Source organism: Mus caroli, unplaced genomic scaffold (genome assembly GCF_978045245.1).
Source record: "Mus caroli unplaced genomic scaffold, Mus_caroli_1 scaffold_5, whole genome shotgun sequence".
NCBI lineage: Eukaryota > Metazoa > Chordata > Mammalia > Rodentia > Muridae > Mus > Mus caroli.
The window spans coordinates 56,849,142-56,866,604 of NW_028227260.1; the positions used below are offsets into that span (position 1 = coordinate 56,849,142).

General features: G+C 35.0%; 1 protein-coding gene across 4 annotated transcripts in view; it reads right to left on the reverse strand.

Moving 5' to 3' along the window:
• Positions 1-17,463, reverse strand: part of LOC110286342 (uncharacterized) — a 343,296-nt gene that overhangs the window by 203,429 nt on the left and 122,404 nt on the right. For all 4 annotated transcript variants that reach the window (XM_085837621.1, XM_085837619.1, XM_085837618.1 and 1 more), the window contains one exon: positions 16,141-16,260. In XM_085837621.1, the coding sequence (XP_085693747.1) occupies positions 16,141-16,260 (120 nt within the window). The remainder of the gene's footprint in view (positions 1-16,140; positions 16,261-17,463) is intronic.

Sequence of the window (17,463 nt, forward strand, 5' to 3'; positions counted from 1 at the left end):
CTAGCCAACATCAAACTAAATGGAGAGAAGATGGAAGCAATCCCACTAAAATCAGGGACTAGACAAGGCTGCCCATTTTCTACATACCTATTCAATATAGTACTTGAAGTCCTAACCAGAGCAATTCTACAACAAAAGGAGGTCAAGCGGATACAAATTGGAAAGGAAGAAGACAAAGTATCACTATTTACAGATGGTATGATAGTATATGTAAGTGACCCTAAAAATTCCACCAGAGAACTCCGAAATCTGATAAACAGCTTCAGTGCTGTAGGTGGATATAAAATTAACTCAAACAAATCAGTGGCCTTTCTCTACAGCAAGGATAAACAGGCTGAGAAAGAAATTAGGGAAAGAACATCTTTCAAAATCTTCACAAATAATATAAAATACCTTGGTGTGACTCTAACTAAGGAACTAAGATCTGATCTGTATGATAAGAACAAGTCTCTGGAGAACAAAATCAAAGAAGATCTCAGAAGATGGAAAGATCTCCCATGCTCATGGATTGGCAGGATCAATATAGTGAAAATGGCTATCTTGCCGAAAGCAATCTACAGATACAATGCAATCCCCATCAAAATTCCAACTCCATTCTTCGCTGAGTTAGAAAGGGCAATTTGCAAATTCATCTGGAATAACAAAAAACCTAGGATAGCAAAAACTCTTCTCAATGGTAAAAGAATCTCTGGTGGAATCACCATGCCTGACCTAAAGCTGTACTACAGAGCAATTGTGAGAAAAACTGCATGGAGTAACATAGTGACAGATAGGAAGATCAATGGAATAGAATTAAAGACCCAGAAATGAACCCAAACACCTATGGTCACTTGATCTTTGACAAGGGAGCTAAAACCATCCAGTGGAGAAAAGACAGCATTTTCAACAAATGGTGCTGGCACAACTGGCTGTTGTCATGTAGAAGAATGCAAATTGATCCATTCTTATCTCCTTGTACTAAGGGCAAATCTAAGTGGATCAAGGAACTCCACATAAAACCAGAGACACTGAAACTTATAGAAGAAAATTGGGGAAAAGCCTCGAAGATATGGGCACAGGGGAAAAATTCCTGAATAGAACAGCAATGGCTTGTGCTGTAAGATTGAGAATCAACAAATGGGACCTCATAAAATTGCAAAGTTCTGTAAGGCAAAAGACACTGTCAATAAGATAAAATTGCCACCAACAGATTGGGAAAGGATCTTTACCAATCCCAAATCAGATAAGGGACTAATATCCAATATATATAAAGAACTCAATATGGACTCCAGAAAACCAAATAACCTCATTAAAAAATGGGGCACAGAGCTAAACAAAGAATTCTCAAGTGAGGAATATCGAATGGCTGAGAAGCACCTGAAAAAATGTTCAACATCCTTAATCATCAGGGAAATGCAAATCAAAAAAACCCTGAGATTGCACCTCACACCAGTCAAAATGGCTAAGATCAAAAATACATGTGACAGCAGATGCTGGTGAGGATGTGGAGAAAGAGGAATACTCCTCCACTGTTAGTAGGATTGCAAGCTGGTACATCCACTCTGGAAATCAGTCTGGTGGTTCCTCAGAAAATTGGACATAGTACTACCAGAGGATCCAGCAATACCTCTCCTGGGCATATATCCAGAAGATGTTCCAAAAGGTAATAAGAACACATGCTCCACTATGTTCATAGGATCCGTATCTATAATAGCCAGAATCTGGAAGAACCCAGATGTCCCTCAACAGAGGAATAGATACAGAAAATGTGGTACATTTACACAATGGAGTACTACTCAGCTATTAAAAACAATGAATTTATTAAATTCCTAGGCCAATGGATGTATCTGGAGGTTATCATCTTGAGAGAGGTAACCCAATCACAAAAGAACCCACATGATATGCACTCACTGATAAGTGGATATTATCCAAGAAACTTAGAATACCCAAGATACCACTTGCAAAACACATGAAACTCAAGAAGAAGGAAGAGCAAAGTGTGGACAATTCGCCTCTCCTTAGAATTGGGAACACAACACCCATGGAAGGAGTTACAGAGACAAATTTTGAGCTGAGAGGAACGGATGGACCATCCAGACACTGCTCCACCCTGGGGTCCATCCCATAATTAGCCACCAAACACAGACACTATTGCATGTGCCAGCAAGATTTTGCTGAAAGTGGATGCTAACAGTCAGCTATTGGATGGAACAAAGGGCCCCCAATGGAGGAGCTAAAGAAAGTATCCAAGGAGCTGAACAACATATGAACATATAGGAGGAACAACAATATGAACTAACCAGTACCCCCAGAGCTCGTGTCTCTAACTGCAGTTTTTGCAGAAGTTGGCCTAGTCGGCCATCATTGGGAAGAGAGGCCCCCTTGGTCTTGCAAACTTCATATGCCTCAGTACAGGGGAACATCAGGGCCAAGAAGTGGGAGTGGGTGGGTAGGGGAGTGGGGGGGGCAGAGGGTATAGAGGACTTTTAGGATAGTATTTGAAATGTAAATGAAGTAAATACCTAATAAACAATTGGAAGAAAAAAAAAACAGAAAGGAAAAGAAAAACATCAAAAAACAAAACAAAACAAAACAAAACAAAAAAACAAAACAGATCCCAGGATCTTAGTCACACCAGTATCTCAGGGTCACAAGGGCAGGTGACTTCCAGGACCTCTGACATATCCAGGATCTCAGGGTCACAGGATCTCAGAATCACAGGATCACAGAACTCTGAGGAGTTCTGACACAGCCAGGATCACAGGAAGGACAGGCCCCAGTGAGATATATCGAGGCAAGTAGCACTAGATATGGCTGGAGGCATACAGAAACCAATGTTATTTGGCATCATCAGAACCCAATTACCGCACCATAGCAAGTCCTGCATACACTATCACATCGGAAAAGCATGATTCAGATCTAAAAATCACTTCTCATGATGGTGATAGAGGACTTTAAGAAGGACATGATATCTTAGAAAACATTGACACAAAAGTCAAAGAAAATGCAAAATTCAAAAAAGTCCTTAACCCAAAACATCAAGGAAATCCAGGACACAATGAGAAGACCACACCTAAGGATAATAGGTATAGAAGAGAGAGAAGATTCCCAACTCAAAGAGTCAGTAAATATCTTTAGCAGATGCTGCTGAGGATGTGAAGAAAGAGGAACACTCCTCCATTGTTGGTTGGATTGCAAGCTTGTACAACCACTCTGGAAATCAGTCTGGTGGTTCTTCAGAAAATTGGACATAGTACTACCGGAGAATCCCACAATACCTCTCCTGGGCATATACCCAGAAGATGTCCCAACCGGTAAGAAGGACACATGCTCCACTATGTTCATAGCAGCCTTATTTATAATAGCCAGAAGCTGGAAAGAACCTAGATGCCCCTCAACAGAGGAATGGATACAAAAAATGTGGTACATTTACACAATGGAGTACTACTCAGCTATTAAAAAGTATGAATTTATGAAATTCCTAGGCAAATGGATGGACCTGGAGGGCATCATCCTGAGTGAGGTAACCCAATCACAAAATAACTCACACAATATGTACTCACTGATAAATGGATATTAGTCCAGAAATTTAGAATACCCAAGATAAAAGATACAATTTGCAAAACACAGGAAACTCAAGAAGAATGAAGACCAAAGTGTGGACACTTTCCAACTTCTTAGAATTGGGAACAAAACACCCATGGAAGGAGTTACAGAGACAAAGTTTGGAGCTGAGGTGAAAGGATGGACCATCTAGAAACTGAAATATTCGGGGATCCATCTCATAATCAGCTTCCAAACGCTGACACCATTGCATACACTAGAAAGATTTTACTGAAAGGACCCAGATATAGCTGTCTCTTGTGAGACTATGCCGGGGCCTAGCAAACACAGAAGTGGATGCTCACAGTCAGCTATTGGATGGATCACAGGGCCCCCAATGGAGGAGCTAGAGAAAGTAACCAAGGAGCTAAAGGGATCTGCAACCCTATAGGTGGAACAACAATATGAACTAACCAGTACCCTCAGGAGCTCGTGTCTCTAGCTGCATATGTATCAGAAGATGGCCTAGTCAGCAATCAGTGGAAAGAGAGGCCCATTGGTCATGCAAACTTTATATGCCTCAGTACAGGGGAACACCAGGGCCAAAAAGTGGGAGTGGGTGGTTGGCGGAGTGGGTGGGGGAGGGTGTGGGGGACTTTTGGGATAGCATTGGAAATGTAAATGAAATAAATACCTAATTAAAAAATTATAGAAGAAAACTTCCCTAATTTAAAGAAAGAGATACCCATGAACATACAGGAAGCCTATAGGACCCCAAATAGACTGGACCAGAAAAGAAATTCCTCCTGTCACATAATGATCAAAACTCCAAATGCATTAAAGAAAGGAAAATATTAAAAGCATTAAGGGAAAAAGTTCAAGTAGCACATAAAGACAGACCTATCAGAATTACACCAGTCTTCTCACCAGAGACTATAAAAGCTAAAAGATTGGGGCAGATGTCATAAGGACCCTAAGAGAACAGAAATGGCAGCTCAGGCTACTCTATGCAGAAAACCTCTCAGTTACCATAGAGGGAGAAACCAAGATATTTCATGACAAAACCAAATTTACACAACTTATCTTTCCACAAATCCAGCCCTACAAAGGTTAATAGATGGAAAACTTGAACACAAGGTAGGAAACTATACCTCAGAAAAAGCAAGAAAGTAATCTTTCAACAAACCCAAAAGAAGGTAACTACACAAACATGATTCTACTTCTAACAAGAAAAGTAACAGAAAGTAACAATTACTTTTCCTTAATATCTCTTAACATCAATGGACTCAATTCCCCCAATAAAATGGCACAGACTCACAGACTGGCTACATAAAGAGGAGCCAGCATTTTGCTGCATACAGAAAACTCACCTCAGTGACAAAGGCAGGCACTCCCTCAGAATAAAAAGTTGGAAAACATTTTTCCAAGCAAATGGTCACAAGAAACAAGATGGAGTAACCATTCTAATATCAAATAAAATCAACTTTCAACCAAAAGTTATCAATCATAAATAAACAAATAAGGACACTTCATACTGGTCAAAGGGAAAAAAAAACCTACCCAGATGAACTCTTAATTCTGAAAATCTATGCACCAAATCAAGGGCATCCATATTCATATAAGAAACTTTACTAAAGCTCAAAGCACACATCGCACACCACACAATAATAGTGGGAGACTTAAACACCACATTCTCAGCAATGGACATATCATGGAAACAAAAACTAGACAGAGATAGAGTGAAACTAACAGAAGCTATGAACCAAATGGATCTAACAGATATTTTTAGAACATTTCATCCTAAAGCAAAAGAGTATACCTTGTTCTCAGCACCTCACATATCTTCTCCAAAATTGACCGTATAATTGGTCTCAAAACAGGCCTCAACAGATACAAGAAGTTTGAAATAAGCCCACTATCAGATCATTACGGACAAAGGCTGATCTTCAATAACAACAACAACAAACCTTTCTAGAATTCAATGAAAATAATGGCAAAATGTATCCAAACTTATGGGACATATGGAAAGCAGTGCTAAGAAGAAAGTTCATAGCAGTAAGTGCCTTCCTAAAGAAATTTGACAGATCTCATACCAGCAAGTTGACAGCATGGCCTAAAGCTCTGGAACAAAAAGAAGCAAAAGTTTCCAAGAGGAGTAGATGGTAGGAAATAATCAAAATCTTAGCAGAAATCCAAAAAATAGAAATGGAGAGAACAGTAAAAATAATCAATGAACCAAAGACTTAGTTGTTTGAGAAAATAAACAAGATACACAAATCCTTAGTCAAACTAACTAAAAGGCAGAGAGACAATATCCAAATTAATAAAAGCACAAATGAAAAGGGAGAAGGTCAACAAATATTATTGAAATCCAAAGAATCATTAGGTCTTACTTCAAAACACTGTACTGCACAAAATTGGAAAATCTAAATTAAATGGATTAATTTTTGATAGATACTATTTATCAAAGCTAAATAGAGATCAGGTAAAGAATTTAAACAGATCTATAATCCCTCTCCTAACCAAAAAAGCCCAGGGTCAGATGGCTTTAGTGTAGAATTCTACGAGACTGTCAAATAAGAACTAATAGAAAATTCTACTCAAACTATTCCACAAAATAGAAACAGAACTCATTTTGTGAGGCCACAGTGGGCATAATAACTAAACCACACAAATATCCAACAAAAATATAGAATTTCTGACCAATTATCCTTATGAACTTTGATGCAAAAATACTAAATAAAATACTTGCAAACACATCAAAAACATCATCCACCATAATTAAGTAGGCTTCATCCCACTGATGCAGGGTTGTTTCAATATATAAAACCCATCATTATAATTCACCATATAAACAAATTGGGGGGAAAACATGGTCATTTCATTAGATGCTGAAAAGTCCTTTGATAAAATTTTACAATATACGTTCATGGTAAAAGTCTTGGAGAGGCCAGGGATACTAGGAACATACCAAAACACAATAAAGGCAATATACATCAAATTAAATGGAGAGAAACTTAAAGCATTTCCATTAAAACAGGAACAAGACAAGGCTGTTCACTCTTTCCGTATCTAGTCAATATAGTACTTAAATTGCTAGTGTAAATGTAAGAAAACTAAAGGAAAGCAAGGGAATAGAAATTGGAATGGTGGAAGTCAAATTATTGCTATTCACTGATTATATGATAGCTTATGTAAATGACCTCCAATATTCTTCCAGACAACTCCTACTTCTTCTTTAATGTGGCTATATACAAATTTAACTAAAAACAAACAGTAGTCCTCCTATATACAAATGATAAATGGCTTGAGAAAGAAATTAGGGAAACAACACCCTTCAGAACAGTATATATATATATATATATATATATAATGTCTTGGAGTAACTGTATCCAAGCAAGTTATAGACCTGCATGACAAGAACTTCAAACCTTTGAAGAAAGAAATTGAAGAAGACATGAGAAAATGTAAAGATCTCTCATGCTCATGGGTCAGTACCATCAAAACAGTACAAAAAAAGGGGGGAGGGCTTTTCAAAAGCATTCTACAGATTTCCAGTACAATATCCAACAATTATTTACAGAACTTGAAAGAAAGGACAAGACTCATGTTCATAAGGAAAACCAATTTAAAAAAAACACACATAATAACTAGAGTAATCCTGTACAATAAAAGAACTTCTGGAGGTATCACCATCCCTTATCTCAAGCTGTACTACAGAGCAATAATAATAAAAATTGCATGGTATTGGCATAAAAAGACAAACTGATCAATAGAATCAAATTGAAGACCCAGAGATAATCAAACATACTTATTAACATTTGATTTTTACAAAGAATCCAAAACCATACAATGGAAAAAAAAAAAAACATCTTCAACAAATGGTGCTGGTCTAATCGGATGTCTGAATGTAGAAGAATGAAAATGGCTTCATATTTATGACTGCACAAAACTAAAATCCAAGTGCATCAAAGATCTCAACATAAAACTAGATACACTAAATCTGCTAGAAGAAAAAGTGGGGAATAACCTTTAACACTTTGGCAGAGGAGACAACTTTCTAAACAGAAAACCAGCAGCTCAGGAACTAAGATCAATAATAAATGTGGTATCATGAAACTGATAATCTTCTGTAAGGCAAAGAACATCATCAATGGACAAAACAGCAGTCTACAGAATAGGAAAATATCTTCACTGGCCTTACATAAAACAGAGGGATGATATAAAACATATATAAAGTATGCAAGAAACTAGTTATCAACAAACCAAATGACCCAATTTAAAATGGGGTAGAGATCTAAACAGAGTTCTCTATGGAGGAATCTCTAATGGCTGAGAAGTACTTAAAGAAGTGTTCAACATCCTTAGTCATCAAGAAAAGTGCAAATCAAATGACTCTGAAATTCCTTCAAGTGACAACACATTTTGGAGAGGATGAAGGGGCACACTCCTATATTGCTGGTGGGCATGTGAACTTGTACAGCCACTCTAGAAATCAATTTAGCCATTTCTCAAAAAATGGGAATATTTCTATCTCCAAATCAAGCTATACCCCTCCTTTGCAAATCCCCAAAAGATGTTCCACTATTCCAGAGAGACACTTGCTCAATTATGTTCATAACAGCTTTATTCATAATATCCAGAAACTGTAAACAAGCCAGATGACCTTCAAATGAATAATGGATAAAGAAAACATGGTACTTTTATAAAATGAATTATTACAAAAAAATGAATTATTACTTAGCCATTAAAAATAATGACATTTTGAAAGGTTCAGGCAAATGGAACTAGAAAAGACCTTCATGAGTAAAGTAACCCAGACCCAAAAGAATGTGCATGGTATATACTCATTTATAAGTAAATATTAGCCATAAAGTGAAGGATAACTATACTAGAATCCATGCTCCTTCCCCAAAAAACCCAATCAGGGCACAAGGGTGAATTTTTGAATCTCACTGAGAACGAGAAATAAAATAGGCTCTGGGGTAGATGGAGCAAAGAACTGGGTGGGGAAGGTGAGCAGGTGTGATCAAGTAGTAAGAGAATGAAGAGAATGAATATGGAGAGAGAGAGAGAGAGAGAGAGAGAGAGAGAGAGAGAGAGAGAGAGAGAGAGAGAGAGAGAGAGCTGAAATCAACGGGGGGTCATCTCTGGAGCACTCTAGAAGCCCCAGTGCAATGGAAACTCCCAGGAATTTATGAGTGTGACTCTAGCTAAGACTCCCAGCATTGGGGAATATGGAACCTGAACTATCCATCTCCAGTAATTAGGAAAGACTTCAAATGGAGTTATTGGGACACCAACCCAATGACAAAACCTGTGACCCATTATTTGTCCTGCCTACAAGATGTACAGAGGTAAACATGGAACAGATATTGAGGGAGTGGCCAACCAATGACTGGCCCAACTTGAGGCCTATGCCATGAAAGAGTAATCCCACTTCTGACACTGTTCATGATATTATGCTATACTTCTATAAAAGCACCTAGCATAACTTTCATCTGAGAGGCTTCACTCAGCAACTGATGGAAACAGATGCAGAGAATCACAGCCAAATATTATGCAGAGCTTGGAGAATCCTATGGTTCAGGAGGACAGAGGACTGAAGGAGTCAGAGAGGCCAAGGAAACCACAAGAAAACACAGAACCAATTGAGCTGGGCCTATAGAAGACCACAGAATTTGAATGGCCAGAGAATATGCATGGGAAAGACCTAAGCCTTCTGCATATATGTAATAGTTGTGAAGCTAGGGCTTAATGTTGAGATGCCTGACAGCAGGAACAGGGGCTGTTTCTGACTCTGTTGCCTGCCTTTGAATCCTTCTCCACTAACTAGGATGCCTTGCCAAAATAGGAGAAGATATGCCTAGTCCTAGTGCAACTTGATATGGGAAGATAGGCTAATATCCATGGTGGGCAGTTTCCCCTTTTCTAAGTAGAAAGGGAAAAGGGAAGATGGGAGAATGAGGGTGAGATGAGGTGAGAGAGGTAGACACTGGGAGGAGAACCATGAGTGGAAGCTGAAATTGGGATGTAAAGTAAATAAGTTAATTAATAAAAGTCATTCACAGCATAAATTTATTAAAATTAAGAGAGTATTGCAAATGCACATAGTTATTATGAAAACATTTTAAAAATGTCTTGAGTGAGATGTTGGGATGTATAGGCAAAGAAAGGGTAAGGAAGATAAAAGTTAAGGCCTGTAAAGTACATTTACTTAAGTACTTAGTGATGTACCAAGTCACCTATTTTAACTCATTTCTGTGTAACTAATACACAAGGAAAATAAACCTGTTAGTAGATGATATTTTACTTTGTCTATTGTAATGATAATGTGATGGTATAGTGTTGACTTGTTAATTATTATTGGTGTTGAGCTAGGTAAGTGTGAAATTATAACTACTAGCTCCAACATTTACAAACTATTTTTGGTTTTCATGTCTATAGAAAGAACATTAATATTTCAAAAAGACTTATTTTTATATATTTAGAAGTAGACTATGTTTAAATCTAAGAAAGTAAATTAATTAATCTGTCTAAATTCCTGAAGAAAGAATGAAAATTGCATTTTTATATATCTATATTGTTTTTCAAAACGTTGGAGGTAATTTGTAAGTCAACCATTTAAAATCAATTAAATACCTAGTATCAATACTAAAACGATGATGTCATTTTATTACTTCCTTATTTTGTAAAACATATATTAATCAGAATCACCAAGGGTTTGTTATCAATTGTAAATTTAGATCCCTATCTTGTACATTCTGATTCAGATAGGGTGAAAAGTTCAGGAATATTCACGTTAATAAGTGTCTCTACTGATTCTGATTACACAGTCCAAGCTCTGTGCCTTGAAACATAACAATGTAGGTGTGTCAGGAGTAAAACAAACACCTCAGGACAAACTGCAAGAGGAATCTAATATTGATATCTAAAACCAGTGAAATCCAATAAGTAGAACTAAGAAAAAAGTCCAGTTTTTTTTTTTTTTTAGAAAAATTCAGAGATTACAGTATTACAAAACTGGTCTAATACAGTTTTAAATAGTACTGATCAACTTCACTGAAAAATAAAGAGGCATTCTGAAGTTGAGCAGTTTGTAGAACAGTTATTGCAAGAACTTGATTTCTATGCAATGAGATTTTTCAGAGTCATATCAGAGTGTCAATCTAGAAATCTTAGCATAAATTTAAAGGAAAAGTGAAGAAATAGAAGAAGCAGAACCAAGGACTATTTTAGCTTGGAGAAAGACAGAAAATATGTAGATCTATATAGTGGAATTCAAAGAACAGATAAATTATAAGAGAATCCAACAGGTAATCAGAAAAAGAGAGAGGGGGGGAGAAAGGGAGGGAGGGAGGGAGGAAGGAAGGAAGGAAGGAAGGAAGGAAGGAAGGAAGGAAGGAAGGAAGGAAGGAAGGAAGGAAGGAAAGAAGGAAACAAGAACTGGCAGACATGAAAGATTTAAAGAATTATATTTAGAAAGGATAAAAAGTATCCTCCCCGGCAAGAGAAAGATGAAGTAATGTTTGTGCCTATGTATAGTTTTGTAATTTTGTTTCTGAAGAGATTTACTTTTAAAATTATGCTTATACTATAGTCAAGTAAATGTAAAACTGTTTTAATTTTCTGGTGAAGATGACATACAACCTTAATTTCCATTAGTTTATTCTAAATCTATATATTTGATATGCCAACCTTAAGTGCATTGACACATTTTTCTTACCATTTTCTTCTAAATATCGCATAACTTTAGGTGTGTCTCTTTTAAGTAGTGTTTGTCCAACCAAGTATGGGTTTTTTTATTTAAATAGACTACTTCATTTTTACATTTAAGGTCATATTTGGTACATCTGGAGTTCAATTTGACACCTTAACAATTGTTTCCAAGTTTTCTTGTCTTCCCCTATTATCAGTTATAAATCATTTCTCTTTCTTTTAGTGATTTTGCAAGCATCCCTCGGCTTCGAAAAAAGCTTTTTCATTTCTTGGATAATTCAAACCTAGTCATTTAAACTCCATTCATCCACCTCCTCTCCTTTTTAGCTGCTATTGTAATTAACTTGATTTCTACAACTTTTAAGACCCATATAATTATTATCATTCTACACAGAAAATAGTAATTTAGATTTACATAAATATTTACCGGTTTTGCTGCTCTTGATTCCTTTCTGCATTCCCAGGGATTCCCATCTGAGATCATTTTCTTCTGTTGAAGAACAACCTTTACTTGGGGTGTGCTTGTAATAAATTCTCAGCATTTTTTTTTGTCCAAAAAAGTTTTTATTCACTTTTCAGTCTGTAGGACGTTTTTTTTTTTTGTTTTGTTTTGTTTTTTTAAATAGAATTTTTTGTTTGAAGTTATTTTCTTTCAGTACTTCCAGTCCGTTTTTTGTTTGTTTGTTTGTTTTCCTGTTTGTTTTATAAACAGCACTCCATCACTTCTAACACCACTGTCTTCTGGCTTGCATTGCTTTACAGTCTAGGTTTTCTTTCCTTCAAGGTATTGATCCCATGTCTTTAAAAAGACTGTTAGATCTCCAATGCCTCTGTAGATTTTCATTTTGTTAAGCTTTTCTGGTTGTTCTCAGTCAAATTTTTGACAAGCAACACGATGTTCATCATAATTGGAAGCATTCTGAAAACTTCTTTAGTGGCCAAATATTTTGGATGAAGAGGGAAGGAAGGCAATATGCTGATACTGAATTAATTTCTGGAGTTGGGTAGGGGGCCATTTTTGAAGAGTGGTTAAATTTTAGATTAAATACTGAGACAAAACAACTGATTACAGGTGATTAAATGGATTAACAGACGAAATGGATGATTCAATGGAACTTGATGGGTATTAGTCATAAAAAAGATACAGAAGGGCATATTTTATATCTATGCTTCAGTTTTAAATGTTTTAAGTAGGTAGACTAATCATTCCTATCATAATCATATCTATCACAGAGTCATTTTGAGGACAAAAACTTAAATGGTGATTGAAAATCTAAACTGCAAATATTTACTTATTACTCACATGCAGACTTTAAAATTGACCAAGATGTGAAATGAAGGATCCTCTTAGTGAAAAGAAAAAAGCTGTATAGGATTGTCTTTAAGATTGTGGATGTTCTTTAAAATTTTGCCCATATAATTGGCATTTACTTATAATTCTCATTAAACTAGAAGAAATATTTGTGGTGATGAGGTTATGGATAGGCAAGTCACTGGTTATAAAGTCTACTTGAAGTGAAGACATGAGAACATGAAGTAAAATGTGTGAGACTTAGTAGGAATGGAATTTAAAAATGGGAAGCTACTCTGTAGATTCTACATATGTATTTTAAAAGATAAGACTGACACTTGATCATTTTTGCCCCCTTTTGCTATGATCCCTGAGCCATAGGTACAGGAGTTGTATTGCAGATATATCAGCTGGGTTTGGACATCACATGGTCACTTGTGACTGAGGGGTAGCACTAATTACATTATTAGAATATTTTTGGAAGTTTATACAAGAAAATGTCAAAAATGCTTTACATGGGTGGTTAGAGAAATAAAGGAGATTTTTCAATGTAAAAAATATCTGGGCTATTATATAACGTTATATAATGGGAATAATTTAGAACAATTATGTTATGTAGACTAGCTACTGCTATAAATATATCAGGTTTATTTATTCTAGAATTACTTCCTTCTATAATTCAGAAACTCTAGTGTATGATAGTGGGCTCCTACTTCATCTCCTGAATACATCACTTGAATACAAACAAGATGTCAACTAAGTAATTCTATGCTTCTCCTCTGAGCAGCAATAACAATTTAAGTTCAAAAAGTTTGTAACTTAGTTCATTACCTGCCATTCTAATATGATGACAGAATCTGAAACAAAAAAGCAAGGTTCCTTTTGAGGCTAGATTCTAGATTTCCATATGTACTCTGATGACAACTTTTGAAGACAGGAAACACTCTTACTATATATGATGCATTTTGCATAAAAATACCTTGTAGTCATGCAGAATTTCAAAATTTAACTGTATCTTCTATTAACCTGGAAATATACTTACTGCTGGACTCTACAATAGAGAATTTCATGGGGTATCCTATTGAAATTTTAAATATTAAAAAATATTGAATTTGCTTTTTATTTACTTCTTTAATTTGGATGTGCCTTAATTTTTTTTGTTTGTTGGGCAGTAAGCTTAAAATTCCCTGCTATCTAATCATTTCTAGGAATTTCATTTTTTAATGATAAACCAGATTTTTCAAAACATTATGTTCATTTATAGCCACATTTGTGATTAAAAGGTTGCACAATAAAATTTCAAAACAGTTAAACCTTTGCCTCTAATATTTTTGGATTACTGATGTTGAGAATCAACTCATTTTCTTGGAATATATTTCATAATTTACTACAGTATCATTGATAACTCAAAGTATTGCAATGGCCATGGAAGACCTGAGGAAGCTATGGAGAAGATTATAACAGAAAACAAATCTCAGACTGTGTAAAATTTTATAAGATCATGATAAATATTTTGCCCTTCATAATTCTTGATTGAGTAGTCACAGTTCCTATACACCAAATGTGCAAAAGTATATGAAACAAGCATCTTAAAGGAAAGGTGAGTTTGATGAGATGTTGGAACACATAATACCAAAGCATCATTACATTTTCATGGATATAAAGTAACGTTCCTAGACAAGGTAGAAATTACATTACTTAACCTATAAGGTGTCTAGAAATGCCCATATTTGTAGTTAGGTTTCTTTAGCCATCAAATCATAAGACTTCAAACTAGACATGGTAACATCCATCTAAAATCCCAGCACTTAGAAAGTAGAAACAGAAAGGTGAGACATTCAAAACCAACCTATGGTACATAAAATATTCAAAGGCCAGCCTATCACACAGATAAATACAAACAGACAGACAAACTAAACAAAACAAAAGGCATGAAACAATTTTCTAACTTTTTTAACCCCAGCAAAACAGTTATTATAACTTAAAAATGAGTGCTTAATGAGATCTAGCAAGAATAGTTCATATAGCTGATATAGAGGGAACCAGGCTAGTTTACTATAGTCCTTGTCAACACAAAAGCCTTATCTATGCAGTATTTACGTGTGACTTCCAGAGTTGATTTCTTCTTTCAGGATACTTGTGTCCATGAAAATAGAAGAAATGTTAAGATAAGAAATGGAGCCAGAGAAAAGTAGGAAGAAAAAAAATAAAACAACCAAAACCAAACAAACCTAATTTCAGAGATGAAATTATCATGACTCTAATAAAAGTTAAGTTTTAGAACCCTCTCTTGAACAGGCCATCTTCAATGCCCTGAGAGTATTTTTGTGCAGTATTTGTCAACAGGCAAGTCTCAAGGCTATGAGAGCATTTTATGTGTAACATTTGGCAATTTTAAAATTAATATTTTGTTGTTATTTTTCTCATTATGAATATTCAATTTGTATGTTATTTTTATTGTGTAAAGCTCAGGATAAAGCCTTATGTATCATCCCTTGATACATATACTTCATCAGCAGTTATTATAAATTGACTTTATATATGCAAGATTCTGATCATCCTCCTTTTAACTCTAATTTAAAAAAAAAAACCTTATCTATAGAAGAAACAATATAATTTAAAAAACTAAAATACATTTCAATGCTAGAAATTAATCACTAAACAGGATATATGTAATAATTTCTTTTAGAGGTCACTATGGAAAAAGAAAAGCTTACAGATGTGTAAGTGACCCTGGTTGTCATTATCAACTCCTATATTTTTTGTATGTAAATTGTAAAGATTAGGGAGGAAGTATGGGTAAAGTATTGGTAAAGCATGAACTTAAAAGTAACTGATTCATACCTGTGATTAATATGGTTTTAAATTCCAGGCTTCTGAAATAATAAATTTTATTTCCTAACATGTATTCATATATATAGCATAACAAAATTAAAATTTTATATAACTGATACTTATATTAACTAATCTTTAAATATTACTCTATATTGTATGCACTTTTTAAAAATGAAATTTAACATTTTAAAGTTAGAAAAATTCTAATAATGACAAAATTTTAAAAATGAACATAACACACACAATATAGCATATATAAGAAAACAGCTATTAAAATAAATTATTGATACTTTCTATGATTCTAGCAGAAACAGAAACAAGAAAGAAAACCCATTTTATACATAAACACAAGACACATGCTCACATACATACTCACAACAAATACTGGCAGGAACATAAAATTTAATCAGTTATAAATCATCTGTAATTTTAAAATAGCATTTTTACAGAATTGCACCCTGTTACCATAACCAGAATTTTAAGAAAATTATATCCGTTTTATTTTCAATACCTGAAATCTTGTGGCCATCCAGTTTCAACAATATCTGAATGGTAATAATGCTAGTAGTTAAATCCACCATTATATAATGTACTTATTTAAAATTAATATGACTACATATTAAATTGAGGTATTATATTCTGCATAGTATATTTGCTGAAATGCATTAAAAGAAAAAAAATACCCATGTATCTTTCTTAGAGAAAATATTACACTTTTAAATCTTTCATTACTACTTCCTATTAGTGGCAAATCTTTGTTTAAAATTGCTTACCACTTGCACCCTAGGTGGTCTATCTTCACGATGAGCAGGTCTTGGAATTTGTCTTTCTGGTTTAGGAAGATCAGGTGGCAGAGAAATTATGTAGTGACACATCTTAGTCACACCCTTGCACTAGGAAAAGAAACAAAGAAAGAGATCCATGATACACCAGTTGGTGACCCAATGCTAGTATGGAATTTCCATGATTTTCATTAAAATGAGTATACATCAAGAATAAACTGCAATATTCATAAACTGGCAAAACATATTTATGTGGTTAACCAATAATTTTTGGTAAAATGCATACTTTCAAAATCTAGATTAAATTTCTTAGATACTTTTAGTTATGATATAGGATATAAGCATGGGAGTAGAATGGCTAAAATATATTGTAAATCTTTTTTTTAAATAATAATAAGTTTACATTTTTAATTTATTATTTGTGTGGGGGGACACAGGAGGACAACTTCATTTTTTAATGTATATGAGTACACTGTAGCTATCTTCAAACACACTGGAAGAGGGAGTTGAATCCTATTACAAATGGTTGTGAGCCACCATATGTGCTTTAAAATAATATTTTCCTGGCAGAATGGCCCCCATAAGTTCATATATTAGAATGTTAGGTCCACATTCAATTAAACTGTTTAAGGATTCTGAGGTGTGGCCTTGTTGGAGAAGGTGTGTCACTGGGGGTAGTTTTGAGGTTTCAAAACCACACACCATTCCCAGTTAACTCTCTCTCTCTCTCTCTCTCTGTATATATATATATATATATATATATACATATATTCCTGACAAAGACATGACTTAAGGAAGGGTTTGGTTTTTTTTTACACTTTAAAAAGTAAAGCAATCCATCATAATGGAGAGGGCATTGTTGCAGTTTACACTATGTTCATAGTCTTCAGGAAGCAGAAAGTGGAAAGAAAGTGTTTAGGCGTACCTTCAATCACACAGCCAAGTGACTCATTTCTCCAGCAAAGTTCTACCTCCTAAAGGTTCAAGATCCTTCTAAAAAGCATGTTATCTGGAGGAGTAATTGGTCAAACAATTATATATATATACACACATACATATAATGTGCTTGTGGCTCAGGGTATATCATCATTAGTACTGTTCTAGCACCATGCCTGCCTGCCTACCTGCTTTCATGCTCTACACCATGGTGGTCATGAACTTGCGATTTTAAACTGTAAGCACCCAATAAACTGTTTCCTTTATAAATTACCTTGGTCACAGTGTCTTATCACAATGATAAAAGGAACCAAAACATATTACATCTCTTCATCCATTCACTACAGCTTGCTTTTAAAGCACATTTAGTGCAAAATT